Raw genomic sequence first — 12,293 nt, 5'->3', positions numbered from 1 at the left:
GATTCAGCTGTTGAAGCTATAGGAAAAGGCCATGTTTGTAAAGAGAATTTCCATATTGTTCTTTTATTATATATGCTACTGAGTTCACTAACGAGGTAATCAAATAAAGTGTCCTCCGGGGGTGAAATAAAAGAACATTCCATATGCCAATCTGTTTATTTCCTTGGCCCACCACTGATCACACACTACCCTTTCCTGTCTGCAGACTTGGTTTGTGTGAAGGTCAAATTACCTTCTACTTTATTATTTCTTTGCCCTGGCAGGAGGTGGTACCCCAATTCAACAATTGGACTGTTATTAGCTACCTCCCTTTTAACACCATCTCTTCAGCCACAATACAAAAGACAGGTTTTACTGACCTTATTGTTCATAGAAGAAAAAAACAATCGTGGAAAAAAAAATGGCCAAAGGATTTCACATTATTGTTTATTTGACTCATTAAAAAAAAAAAAAACCAAAAAAACCCCTCAAATACACAAACAAAATTATACCCAAGCAGTTGATCTTTTTTTAAAATAAATATTTTATTTATTTAATTGAGAGAAAGAGAGAGGAAAAAAAAGTGCCTGAGTGGGGGGCTGCAGAAGAAGAGGGAGAAGCAGGCTTCCCACTGAGCAGGGAGCCAGAGGTGGGTCTCCTGCAACTGAGCCATCAGATGCCCCCCACTCCAAGCAGTAGATCTTAAATAAAAAGATATGCTTAAATCAGACCTTAAGGATTTGGAAAATGTTCCATCAGTTTATGATTTCAGGTAAGCTTTATCTTGTGACTCACGTTCAATTGTCAATAGCTCTTCACAATTAAACTTCAGGGATCCTGTAACACCATATACACTCCCACTCCCACTAAGCTGTAGTAGCTAATGATTTATGAAACGTCTCTGTGCTAAAATCCATCAAAGACTTTTAAAAAATATGCCTAGCCCTCAAAAAAACTTGTTTAATAAATGTAGCTTTTATTTTCAGTTATGTTTACCAGGCAAGGTACAGCAGCATATATGTTCAAAAAGTCCTCTACACATCACAATAATAGCTGTTATTCGTGACTTAGGCAGTGAATTTGGAGTTTTCAAGCATTAGTCGTCAGTTTTTTAATAAGCTTCTCAGGTATGTATTTCTATCTTAATTTGCCAGAGGAGCTAAGAATTTAGAGACCATGATAATATAGCCCCAGGTGTTTCCGGGTCAGAAAGTAGAACCAGAATTGGACCGCAGGTATATTGGGACCCAAAGCCTACGCCCTTTTGTTTCATGCCATGTTTGTTTAATTGCCCATTTTGTGTCATTTTTAGAGTCAAATCGTATCTTCCAGAGGTTCACATATCCGATTTACCAGTTTCCAAAAACAAAACAACTCAATCCTCCTTCCCACCCCCCCCCCCGGCTCTCATCACAAAACTGATTAGGATTTTCTTTGCCCTGAAGATCATCAATTCTCATAACCTAAACGGGTTTTGATCTGTTTCCCCCATCATCCCAGGGTCATACTGCCAGGGTATCCCAACCCCTTGTGCTGCGAGAGTAGTCACTCACTGAAATGAGTCATGTCATGTAACCCCGTGGAAGACCCATGAGTCTTCCAGGCAGTGATCCCCAAAGCTGGTATTATTCACTTAAAAATGCTTGTGAACAAACAGCATGGAACAGGAGAAAGGGTATCGACCAAGTCTGGTGCTTTCCTCCTCTTCCTCTTCCGTTCCTTCCTTAATGTCAGACACAGAACACTTCCGGAGCCTTTGCTGTGTTAGCCATTGCTAAGTGTTGTGGATGATGAGTACAATCCAGTGCAAAATGAATAAAGGTCCAAACTGATTTAGAGAGAGGACTGCGTAAGCCAGACTATGAAGTGTTCGCAATCCCTACGCCATGCCAAGATTAGTTTGCTAGGCTTTCCAGAACCACAGATGAGATGGCTTAAACATTTTTCTCACTTTCTGGAGGCTGGAAGTCTAACCAAGGTGTCCAGCAGGGTTATCAGTTTCTCCTGAGGCCTTTCTCCTTGACTGGCAAATGGCTGCCTTCTAGCCTTGTTCTCATATGGCCTTTTTTCTGGGCTTGCCATATCCGGTGTCTCCTCTTCTTACAAGTCTTACTTACCAGTCTTACTAGATTAGGGCACCACCCTTATGATCTCTCAACCCTGATGCTTTCTTTTAGAGGCCCTATCTCCAAATACAGTCACATTCAGGGTTGGAGATTCGACCTACAAATCCTGAGATAACACTACTCAGTCCGTAAAAATGCCCATTACAGGAATTGCTATAACGTGCAGTGAGAAAAAATAAAATAGAATTGTGATAGTTAAGAGCAAGGATGCTGGGGCCAGAGGTTCAAATTCAGAGGCGGCTACTTGCTGTGTCATCACTGGTGAAGTTCCTTAACTTCAGTGCTTCATTCATCATCCACTGAAACAGGGACCATAAGAGCACGTGCCCCCCAGCTTATTGCCAGTTGAAATAAGAGTTGGCTATTAGTGGTAGATGGATGGTTTAAAAAATGGTATTACTCCTTTTTCTCCTGTGGATTATAACATCATAGGAATCATGAGAATAAAATGCAAAAGAAAAGATGGGGGGAACCAAATACTTAGAGAAGTATTTTTCTTAATTGTAATAATTTATTCTATATAGTCGTAATAATTTATTCTATATAATCGTAGTTGTGAAGATAGGACCAACACAGAGACACTTTAGGTTCTTAAATTTGTAGCTTAATTAATTCTTTATTGAGCACCCATGACAGGTTAGAAATTGCTCCAGGCACTTTGGAGACAACATTGAACAAAATGCACGGAACGGCTCTTCCCCTAAAACCTTCCTTCCTAGATCATCTTCACATTTCACACCCACTTCAGGAGTTGGAGTAAATGAGAGCTATCAAATAGAAGGAAAAAAAGCCAATCAATTCACAATGTCATTCAGTAAATTGGTATTGATCACGTGGCCAGGAAATTACAGGAGTAGTATTAAGTCTGGGGGCTGCTGCATCTGCTCCCCAAGTCTGCTTTAGGCTTTCTCAACCAGAACGCCCAGGCTGCCCAGGCTGCGGGGCCGACCAGTCCGCCCCGCCCCGCCCTGCCCCGGGAGCCGGGTTCGCCCCATCGGGCCGGCCGCACGGTCCCCGCCCACCCCAACTCCCAGCCGACCGCGGGCAAAGAGCCGGCAGCGAGCCGGCAGCGAGCTAGCACCGCGCGGGTTTCGAAGCCGCGCAACGCACGGGGACGCCGAGCGCCGCGGCAGGTCTCCAGGTCCCCGCGCGGCGGTCGCCCTGCATGCCGGTCGCCCTGCATGCCAGTCGCCCTGCATGCCCGTGACTTTGTCTCGATGTCTCCTGACCCACGTCACCAGTTTGACAGCCTCTCACCAAATCAGAGGGCGGCGCTCTCCGGGAGTCCCCGGCGTCACTGGGAGCTCCCGCAGATTAGAACTCGCCTCTCCTAGCTCCTCCCCTCAGTCCCATTTAAAGCTCCCACCGGCTTTCCGAAAAATTGAGGGCTCAGTTTCTGCAGCGCCTTCTTCCACTGCAAGATGGTAAGTGAGGAGCTGGCGGTTAGGTAATGCGCTGGGGAAATCTGGGGGCTCTGAGAGCTAGCAAGCTTTGCAAGAATTTCTTCCTCCTTGGATGCAAGATTTCTCTGCTACCTGCCCATTAAAAGGGGTCTTCTCTGCTGCCCCATCTGCTTTTTCTTCTCCCCTATCTTCTCTGTCTCTGTCTCTCTCTCTCATTCCCCATCTCTCTCATCCTTTCACCAGCTGTGTTATTTCTACTCTCTGTACTTTCTCCCAACTTTCTTTCCCTCTAAACGTGCACTCACTTTTCTTTCCACCTGTTTCTCTAGATTATGCACATATTTGCAAACACTTGGATTTGAGTTTGTCTAGGGGTATTTGAGATTTGTTTTCTTCTCAGGTGTCAATTGCATAATAGTTCAGCTTTGATTTCAATAATAACCCCAGGGAAAGAGCCTACAAACATGCTTTTACAATAAAAGAAAATAGCCCTTTGATAAACTTTGGGTTGAATTTCTTTGGTCTGCACTTGCTTTAAGAGTGGACTTTTTCAAAACCTAACTTACTGGAATATTAACAAATTGTGACTTAAGTAACTTTTCTCTGTGTCTCTCTCTTCTTATTTATTTTCTCTCTGTTTATGTCATGCCCAAGAAAGTCCTCAAGTCAACAAAAGACTTGTAGTGGTCAAAAGGAGTTTGTCCAAAGCTGGGCTCTGCTGAAATGAATGACTTTTTACCTGATTAAACATTGACAAATAATTAAGAACGGGCTGTTGTACAAATTAACCCAGGAAGGCTGCATACCTGCCCCTGCTTGGACATTTGGAAAGAGTGTGTGTTTGAAGTTTGAGGAGTCGGGGGCAGGAGGGTGTTCACTGGCTCAGAACACAGTGAAGAATACATGCCAGGCAGTTAGTAGTGGCAAGATAACTTTGGAAGGGCATAGAGACCTGGTGCTGGAGAGACTTAGAGCCTGCTGTCTCGGCTGACTAACATATTTCAGCTTTGATGATATGCTTACTTGGAGTGACTATATGTGCCTGTGCTTGGAGTTGGGAGCAAAACGTATTTAGTTATCTCTGGAATATATCTATATGTATCTACATCCATATCAAACCATTTGGACCACTGTAGGATCCAGTAGCATTTACAGGCAGAGAAAGAAGTAATGGGGCAAGTTTATGGGGCAAGACACTAAGAAGCTAAAATAAGGAGATTTCCTTATATGTCATGTTCAGTCCATTTCAGCCTTAGCATTCTGGGCTCTTTGTCTTTCAAGGTTATTAGAAATATAATTAAGGTATTTGCTAGAAAGAGCCAAATAGTTTTATGTCTTTCAATCAGTAAGTAGAATTCCTTTTACTTAGATCCTGGATAGCCTGTTAGATGACTCAGTCATGGCAACAGAAAATACTCCTGGATATTTACAAATTTAGTCCATCCAATACTAGCCTGGTCTTTGCTGAGAGGTCCTCAGGAAAGTACTGGGTAAACCAAGATGCTGATTCCCTTTTAGTAATTATGTATTTTGACCTCTTGAATTCATCTGGAATCTATGCTTAACACCTGTACTGTTTTGGATTCATTGCATGTAATTTGTGTCTCTTTCTCCCACCCTTATTCCCCTCCAAATCCCAATCACCTCATCTCCTGGGACCCTCCCCACCCCCGCCCTGATCCCTCATACTGACTTTCACAGAACACTGTTCTGCCTTGCCAAGACCAGTACTTTGTAGGAGGCCAGAGCTATAATTGCCCGTATTCCACTACAACGTCAGAACCTAGTGTTGACGTTTCCACGGAGACTTGGGTCTCTTTCTGGGCTGCTGGTCTCCTGGACGACAGAGAGCCCCAACAAGCACCACAGGCACAGGGTAAGTTCTGCTCTTCTGCTTTCCTGGTAGCTCTGAAGTCCTTTTCCAGCACCCGTAGTTGCAAAGCATCATGGGATAGAACCCTGTAGAAGAAGAGATGCTATGGGAAGTTGAAGAAAGCCCAAAGACTCCTGCATTTTACCACCTAAATAACCTGCTTTTCTATACTTACCAGATAGTGAAAATGGGAATCTTCCCCTTGTCCACTGGACCATACGTATTTCTCCCCACACTTAACAGTTCCTGGAGACTTCCAACCCACTGAGGGATTTTGGGTTGGGTCAAAGTTTTATAAACAATACTATGAGATGATCTTGGAGTCAAGACACCAGTTGGTACATTTCTTTTGGAATTCAGGAAAGTTTCTCTGGGTATAAGAGAGAAGCAAGGAAAGCTACTAACTTACTGTTTTATTTCCTAAGGAAGTTCTATGAACAGTGTCCTATAAGTGGAGGAAAAAAACTGATTTCTTTTTGCTCAAAGAAGACTTCAACTTTGGAGGGAGAGATAACTTTGTGATGGAAAATTATGTATTAATTATCACCTGGGGCTAAGTAAACAGTATTTACAAGTATTAAAGGAATTTATATATTAACACTCTTGTTTCTAGAAAAACTGATAGGCACTTCAATATTAAGTATCTGTACTCCTGGTACTGCCACATTAGTGTGTGTGTGTGTGTGCGTGTGTGTGTGTGTGTGTGTGTGTGTGTGAACTTGAGAAAAAACAAACAAAAAGCCCAAAAATATTGAAACACACTTATATGTCGGGAAGGGAGTTGTTCAGTTTTATCTTTCTATCACAAGTGACAGAGAAGACAGAATGCCCAAGAATATGAAACCAAACTGTATAAAATTCGATTCCTGTCTCCTTACTCATCATTCTAATTTCATCAAAAGTATTTCAATAATATATCAGTTTCAGTAGAGCTGGGCAAGAGTCAGACTAGATGAGGAAAATCAAAGTAAACCAATATAGCATGCCCAAGCATAGTTTTTACTCGCAGTTATAGTGCTATCAAATATGGGGGGAAAAACTCTACAAAAGCATAAAAGACATGCAAATGATGACATTTCAAATGCATGAGTTCAGCGTACAGTTTTGAGATTTTCATCAAGGTCTTCAGAGAAGCAAGGTCCAAATTTTTATTTTATTTTATTTTTATTTTATTTTTTTATAATATTTTTTTATTATGTTAGTCACCATACAGTATATCCTTAGTTTCTGGTGCAGCGTTCCATGATTCATTATTTGTGTATAACACCCAGTGCTCCATGCAATATGTGCCCTCCTTAATACTCATCACCGGCCTATCCCAAATTATAATTCTGAATGTTCATCAGCTTTAAGTGGCAAGCAAGAAGGCAGAGATTTTCACCTGGGGAAAAATGGTAGCATCAAGAATAGAGCCAAACACTATGTTATTAAGCACTAGACCTTAGAAAATAAGAAAGAAAGTTGGAAAACAGTGGGCTACAATGTTATGCCAAGTGGGGGAAGGATCAATAAATATTTGAGTGAATTCATAGTGCAGATGGGATGGTTTTTATAAATTTAGCCGGTGGGAATTTATATATTAGGAAGAAATGTGACCTCCTAGCTCCTAAAAATTCACCCCTTCAGCCATTTTGGCATATAGTCTATAAAGTTTGTCTTTCATAGCATGCTTATCCCTTCTGGAAGGCTTTAAATATGTTGTTTCCTGTGTGGAGGCAATAGCTATTTTTAGAAAGGTAATTGAATCTGTGAAACTGTCTGAAATCCTTCAGTGAGCTCTGTATTACACAAAAACTGCAAGTGTGTTTTCTCAGTTATCCATTTGGTATTTTCACAAAGAATCATCCAGTGACTCCAGTTTCCCTGTTCCTAACTCGTGTTCATGGGAAGAGGCCCAGCTTTCCTCTCAGCTCTACAGAAACAAGCAGGTATGCGTAGATCATCAGAACACTGAGACTGCACCAATGTGTCCTATGTAGTCGATTCTTTCTTTTTGTCTTTTTACTTTTATTTTCTTTTTAATTTTTTTTTAATTTGAGTAGAGCTGACTCTCAATGTTACATTCGTTTCAGGTGCATAACATAGTGATTCAACTTCTCTGTACATGATTCTCACCACAAGTGTGGCCACCATCTGTCACCATGCAACGCTACAACAATATTGTTAACTGCATTCCTTATGCTGTGCCTCTTATTCCCGTGACTTATTCATTCCATAACTAGAAGCCCGTACCTGCCCCTACTCTTCACCCATTTTGCCCATCCCCTCCCTTCCCTCTGGCAGCCATCAGTTTGTTCTCTATATTTATGGGTCTGATTCTGTTTTTTTGTTTCCTTCTTCATTTGTTTTGTTGTTTAGATTCCACCTATGAGTGAAATCATGTGGCAGTTGTCGTTCTCAGTCTGACTGACTTCGATTCGATGCAGTTTATTCTTAACATCGTCCCTTACCGTCACCATGCCTCTTTTCCCTTGTTAAATTCATGTGTTCACTTTCAGTTTAGAACCAAAGTGGATATATGTCCAGAGCGATGGACATGAAGAGAGGTGATCAGTGTCAGAGGGAAAAACAACAACAACAAAGTCAACAACACCGTCCGAAACCCTCTAGGAGGACCTACAGTCAGGCCCTGGCTTCACACGTTGTAGTTATCTGACCTCTAGAATCCTCTTTTACCTTACCTATGGCATTGAAAGATTTATGCTGCCTTCCTCAGAGGACTGTTGGAGAGACCGAATGATATACTGAGTATGATAGTATTTTTTAATCTATAAACATAGCTCATCACTTGGAGAAGGAATGATGATTATAAAGTTTTTGCAAAGATTGCTTCATTTTCCATGTTTGTTGTTGTTGTTGTTCCTGAGAGAGTAATTTAATCTACTGGATATACAAACAGATCAATCTGAAGATGAGGGAAGCCAACCCCCCCCTTTGTTTTTCTTCTTTTCTTAACGTGCAAGGAAGGAGTCCAGCAAAACCTTTCTAAACACCTTTTTCTATTTTTAAACAGTTGCACGCAGCTTATTTTCCTACAGACCTTCCCGATCCCCTTGTGGTTACAATCTTAAAAGTCATATAATCTCTTCAAATACTTTGCAATGAATAAAAATTGCAGAGCACAAAACTGAACAATGGGGTGGTAGGTGGGTGTAGATTGAATTTAGGCCTTAGAGGACAAGGGCTCCCTGAGGTTTGGTTCATAAAACAAATAGAATAATAATCAAGTTTAAGCAGGTTAAGGATCAGTGGCATTATTATAAGGTTACAAAGTCAATATAGCAAAGGGCCCTTCACCATTGTATGCTTTTTGCAGCTCCAAGATACTCTGGTACAGAAGGAAGAAGAACTTGCTAGGTTACATGAAGAGAATAATCATCTCAGACAATACCTGAATTCTGCTTTGGTTAAATGTCTTGAGGAAAAGGCCAAGGTATGTAAGTATCTCATTTATAAAAGCAGAGCAGTGATTTGAGAACGGAGACTATTTGGGTAAAACTGCTGAAGTGTAAGAGGTGTATTGAACACATGGCTTCAAAGGCATTCATAGGCTAGATGGATTTTTCTGAAAGAAACATAGCACTTCCTTAATAATTTTTATGTATCATTTCTTGGAAGTATCTAGACTGCATATTTTAACCATATATTACAAAAAGAGTTGTTTAAGAATCAAAAGCCAGTCCAAGGAATTGCTAAGACAGCAGAGCTTAATCAAAAGACAGAGTTAAATGGATGGAACACTGGAGTGGGAATCCGATCTGAAAGACACTTGGTTCTTTTAATTCTCTGCTTGGCTTTTGGTAAATCTCTCTGTCACTTAGCCTCACTTACCTTTATCTGTAAATGCAGGGGCTAAAAGATCCTTTAAGAATCTCCCCAGCTCTAAAATGTTATGAATAGGGCTGGAGCCCAGATCTCTTGACTGGCGATTGGGTATCGTCAATTACATTATCTTTTAGTGAACTTTTTTCTTATACTTTTAAAATGGACTATTTCTAACTCAAGGACAAATAGCTTGTCCACAGCCTCTTTCTGTTCTTCTTCCTTTCTTTTGGGTTTCATATTTTTGTTATCTTTTTGCCATTCTGTTATCATTATTGCTTCTGTCATTAATCTTTACCTTGCCGCTAGACAAGCTGCATTATTTGATATTATTTAATTTAAATTGATGATGCTTCTTACCATTTTCACTGGAAATAAGAGTTCAGAGAAGAAAGGGTACCATATCTGATTCCTTTACACTTCAGTTATAAGCCAGTCAGCTTTGTTAAGAAAAGGAGCACATCTTAGAGGTATTACCTTGCGCTCCTAACTCCAGTCACCATTTTGTAAAAAAGGACATATATTAAATTAGTAAATGATATTGATGAGGCAGTTTTCTTCTCTCTTTTCCCCAAGTGTTCAAGATGTAGAGTAATACATATCCCATGAGAGTGCTACGGAAGTTAACAAAATAGGAAGAAGCTGTGTTAGATATTGTTTCAGTCAGTTGCTCTGTCTAGATTCAGACGACTTCGATTTAATCTAGGCCGCATGATCCTTAGTAAGTCACTAGTAGGCCTGCGCCTCAGTTTCCTCACTAAAGTGGATTTTATAAAATGAGATTATTATGCATGCAGTCAGTGTTCAATACATGATAGTTGCTATTATTGTCATTATTATAATACTAATTACTTCCCTGAATTGAAAATTTAAAGACATTATTTATTTCTTTCAACTTTTTAGTGATTAGTAAAAAACACGAATGATGGTTTCCAGGTAGTTACTTGTCATTATAGATTTTAATTTAGAAACAGAAACTAATCCAATTACTTTTACGTATGTGTGTGTGTGTGGGGGGGGGAGAATGGAATTTTAATCACGTTTTCTAAGAAATTAAGGTGACTAGTAAATATGTGAAGGAGTTTTAATTAGACAACAGTAAAGAAAATTATCTTGGTTCACTATCTGACTGTATATTTTCAAATACTACTTCCTTAGAAATTGCTGTCATCAGATGAGTTCTCCAAAGCATGTGGACAATTCAGAAAGGGAAAGAGGAAACCCAAAGAGCAAAGATATTTTCCTCCTGAGATCCCCCATCACAAAAAGGCCAAGAGAAACCTCTCTAGTGAATTTGCTAAGTGTGAAGAACAACTTGGGCCCCCTGTGGACCCTTGGGTTCTTCAAACACTTGGGTTGAAAGACCTCAACACCATCGATGACACTTTATCAGCTAACTACAGTGCCCACTCCTCTCATCCCAGAAGAATTGCCAGCACATTTCCCCCATTTCTGGATGATGCAGTTGATTATGAAAATGTCCCCAGGGAGGATCTGCCCATTGACTATGGGGGTGACCGAGCAACCCCCTCACATAGCACTGCCGGGCACAGGGAAGATTTTCCCTTCCTTTCTCAACTTTCAAATCCCCCAGAAGGGATGCACACTCCTCCGTACTATACTTCTGATGTGTCACCCAATAAAACAGAGATGGCTTTTTCCACATCCCTGAGCCCTCACTGTAATGTGAAAACTCATTCCTTCCACCAGGGACAAGCCTTTGTTTGTCGAGATGAGGAGGGAGGCTGGAAGTTTACCTGGGTCCCTAAGCAGTCTTAGTGACCCCCTTCTATCACAAAAGACTGCCATAAACTCTGTTTACAAAGACCTCTCTTCCACTTGAACCTGACTATTGGGAACACGGAAGCTTTTGCCCCAACTGTCTCCTGCCACTTTAAATGTCACTCTCAATTACCCACTTAAATCTGCAGAGAACAGCTTCCAAGAATACATAATGAAACATGCCTACTCTTCTTTCACCTAAATTTGACTTGTTTACACACCAACGCCTGCTGTTGACTTCCTCCCTTCACCCCGTACCTGAAAAGGTATTTTCCAATTGCCTGAATATTCCTTTGAGGCCTGCATATGCTGTTCCAATTATAACACATCTAACAGCTTTTCTCCTTCCGTCAAGCAGTTTAAATGTTCACAGCCTCCACCCTCTCACTTTTATCCTATTCTGCTCCTCTTCATTTCTGAAAACTGCCCTTAGAGTGAACACTATTATTGGTCCACGTGCCTGTTGCTGAGTGTTCAGATCGTGGGGGTGGGGTAGAAACAAGGGTCTTTGGCCATCATCCGTCCCAAAGACATGATGTAGGTATGAGCAGTGTCACAGTGGTGCGGTTCAGCAAGTTAAGTGACAAAGAGCCTCTTCCAAGAGCAGGAACTACTGAATAAGCAATACTGCTGATAAATTAAAAGATGAAAGAGAATTAAAATGACTTCAAAAGGTGCCACAGTGTATCAGCTTCTAGAGACACCTGGCATTGCCTCTTTAACCAACATGACTCAAACTAGAACAATTTTGAGGGACGTTTGGTGACAACAAGTCATCATCCTAATTGTCCAGATGCGGTCAGACTTCTGGCCCTGCAAGTATAGTCTAGCCCAGCTCTGCCATCGTCTCCCTCATTCATTCATTTATTTATTTAATCATTTTTTCATTCATAGGCCCACCAAAATATTTGTACAATACCTACCATGTACCAGGCACTGTGCTGGGGGGAGTGATAAAATAAGTGTGAGCGAGTTACACCTTGTGGGCCCCCTCATGAGACTTTTTTGCTCTGACCTTGAGAAGCCTTCTTCCCAAGTGTGAAGATTCCGTTTTCCTGGTTGCAGATACAGCAGCTGGATGAGATCATCACTAACATTCTATACACTGAGGCTGGGTCCATCAGCTTTACTCCAGCACTCGCATCCCAGCTCACTCTTCTCTTTAGTTTTGATAGACACTATAGGTATAATGGGTGAGATTTACATACCATTTTTTTTTTAAACGTGAGCCATTCGTAGTTGACACAAGAAACCATTGCTCTGATCACAGTGGTCTTTTTCTGGTATGAGCCCATGTTGTAGGTTAAT

General features: G+C 41.1%; 1 protein-coding gene across 1 annotated transcript; it reads left to right on the top strand.

Moving 5' to 3' along the window:
- Nucleotides 1-3,302: 3,302 nt before the first annotated feature.
- On the top strand, nt 3,303-11,596 carry GMNC (geminin coiled-coil domain containing). The gene is made up of 6 exons (XM_026481689.4): nt 3,303-3,529; nt 4,759-4,810; nt 5,210-5,384; nt 7,221-7,309; nt 8,698-8,814; nt 10,362-11,596. The coding sequence occupies exons 1-6, from the start codon at nt 3,303-3,305 to the stop codon at nt 10,980-10,982; spliced, it is 1,281 nt and encodes a 426-aa protein (XP_026337474.2). The 3' UTR covers nt 10,983-11,596.
- Nucleotides 11,597-12,293: the final 697 nt, after the last annotated feature.

Source organism: Ursus arctos, unplaced genomic scaffold, assembly GCF_023065955.2.
Source record: "Ursus arctos isolate Adak ecotype North America unplaced genomic scaffold, UrsArc2.0 scaffold_4, whole genome shotgun sequence".
In the NCBI taxonomy this organism is placed as follows: domain Eukaryota; kingdom Metazoa; phylum Chordata; class Mammalia; order Carnivora; family Ursidae; genus Ursus; species Ursus arctos.
This window is presented reverse-complemented; position numbering and strand designations above follow the sequence as displayed.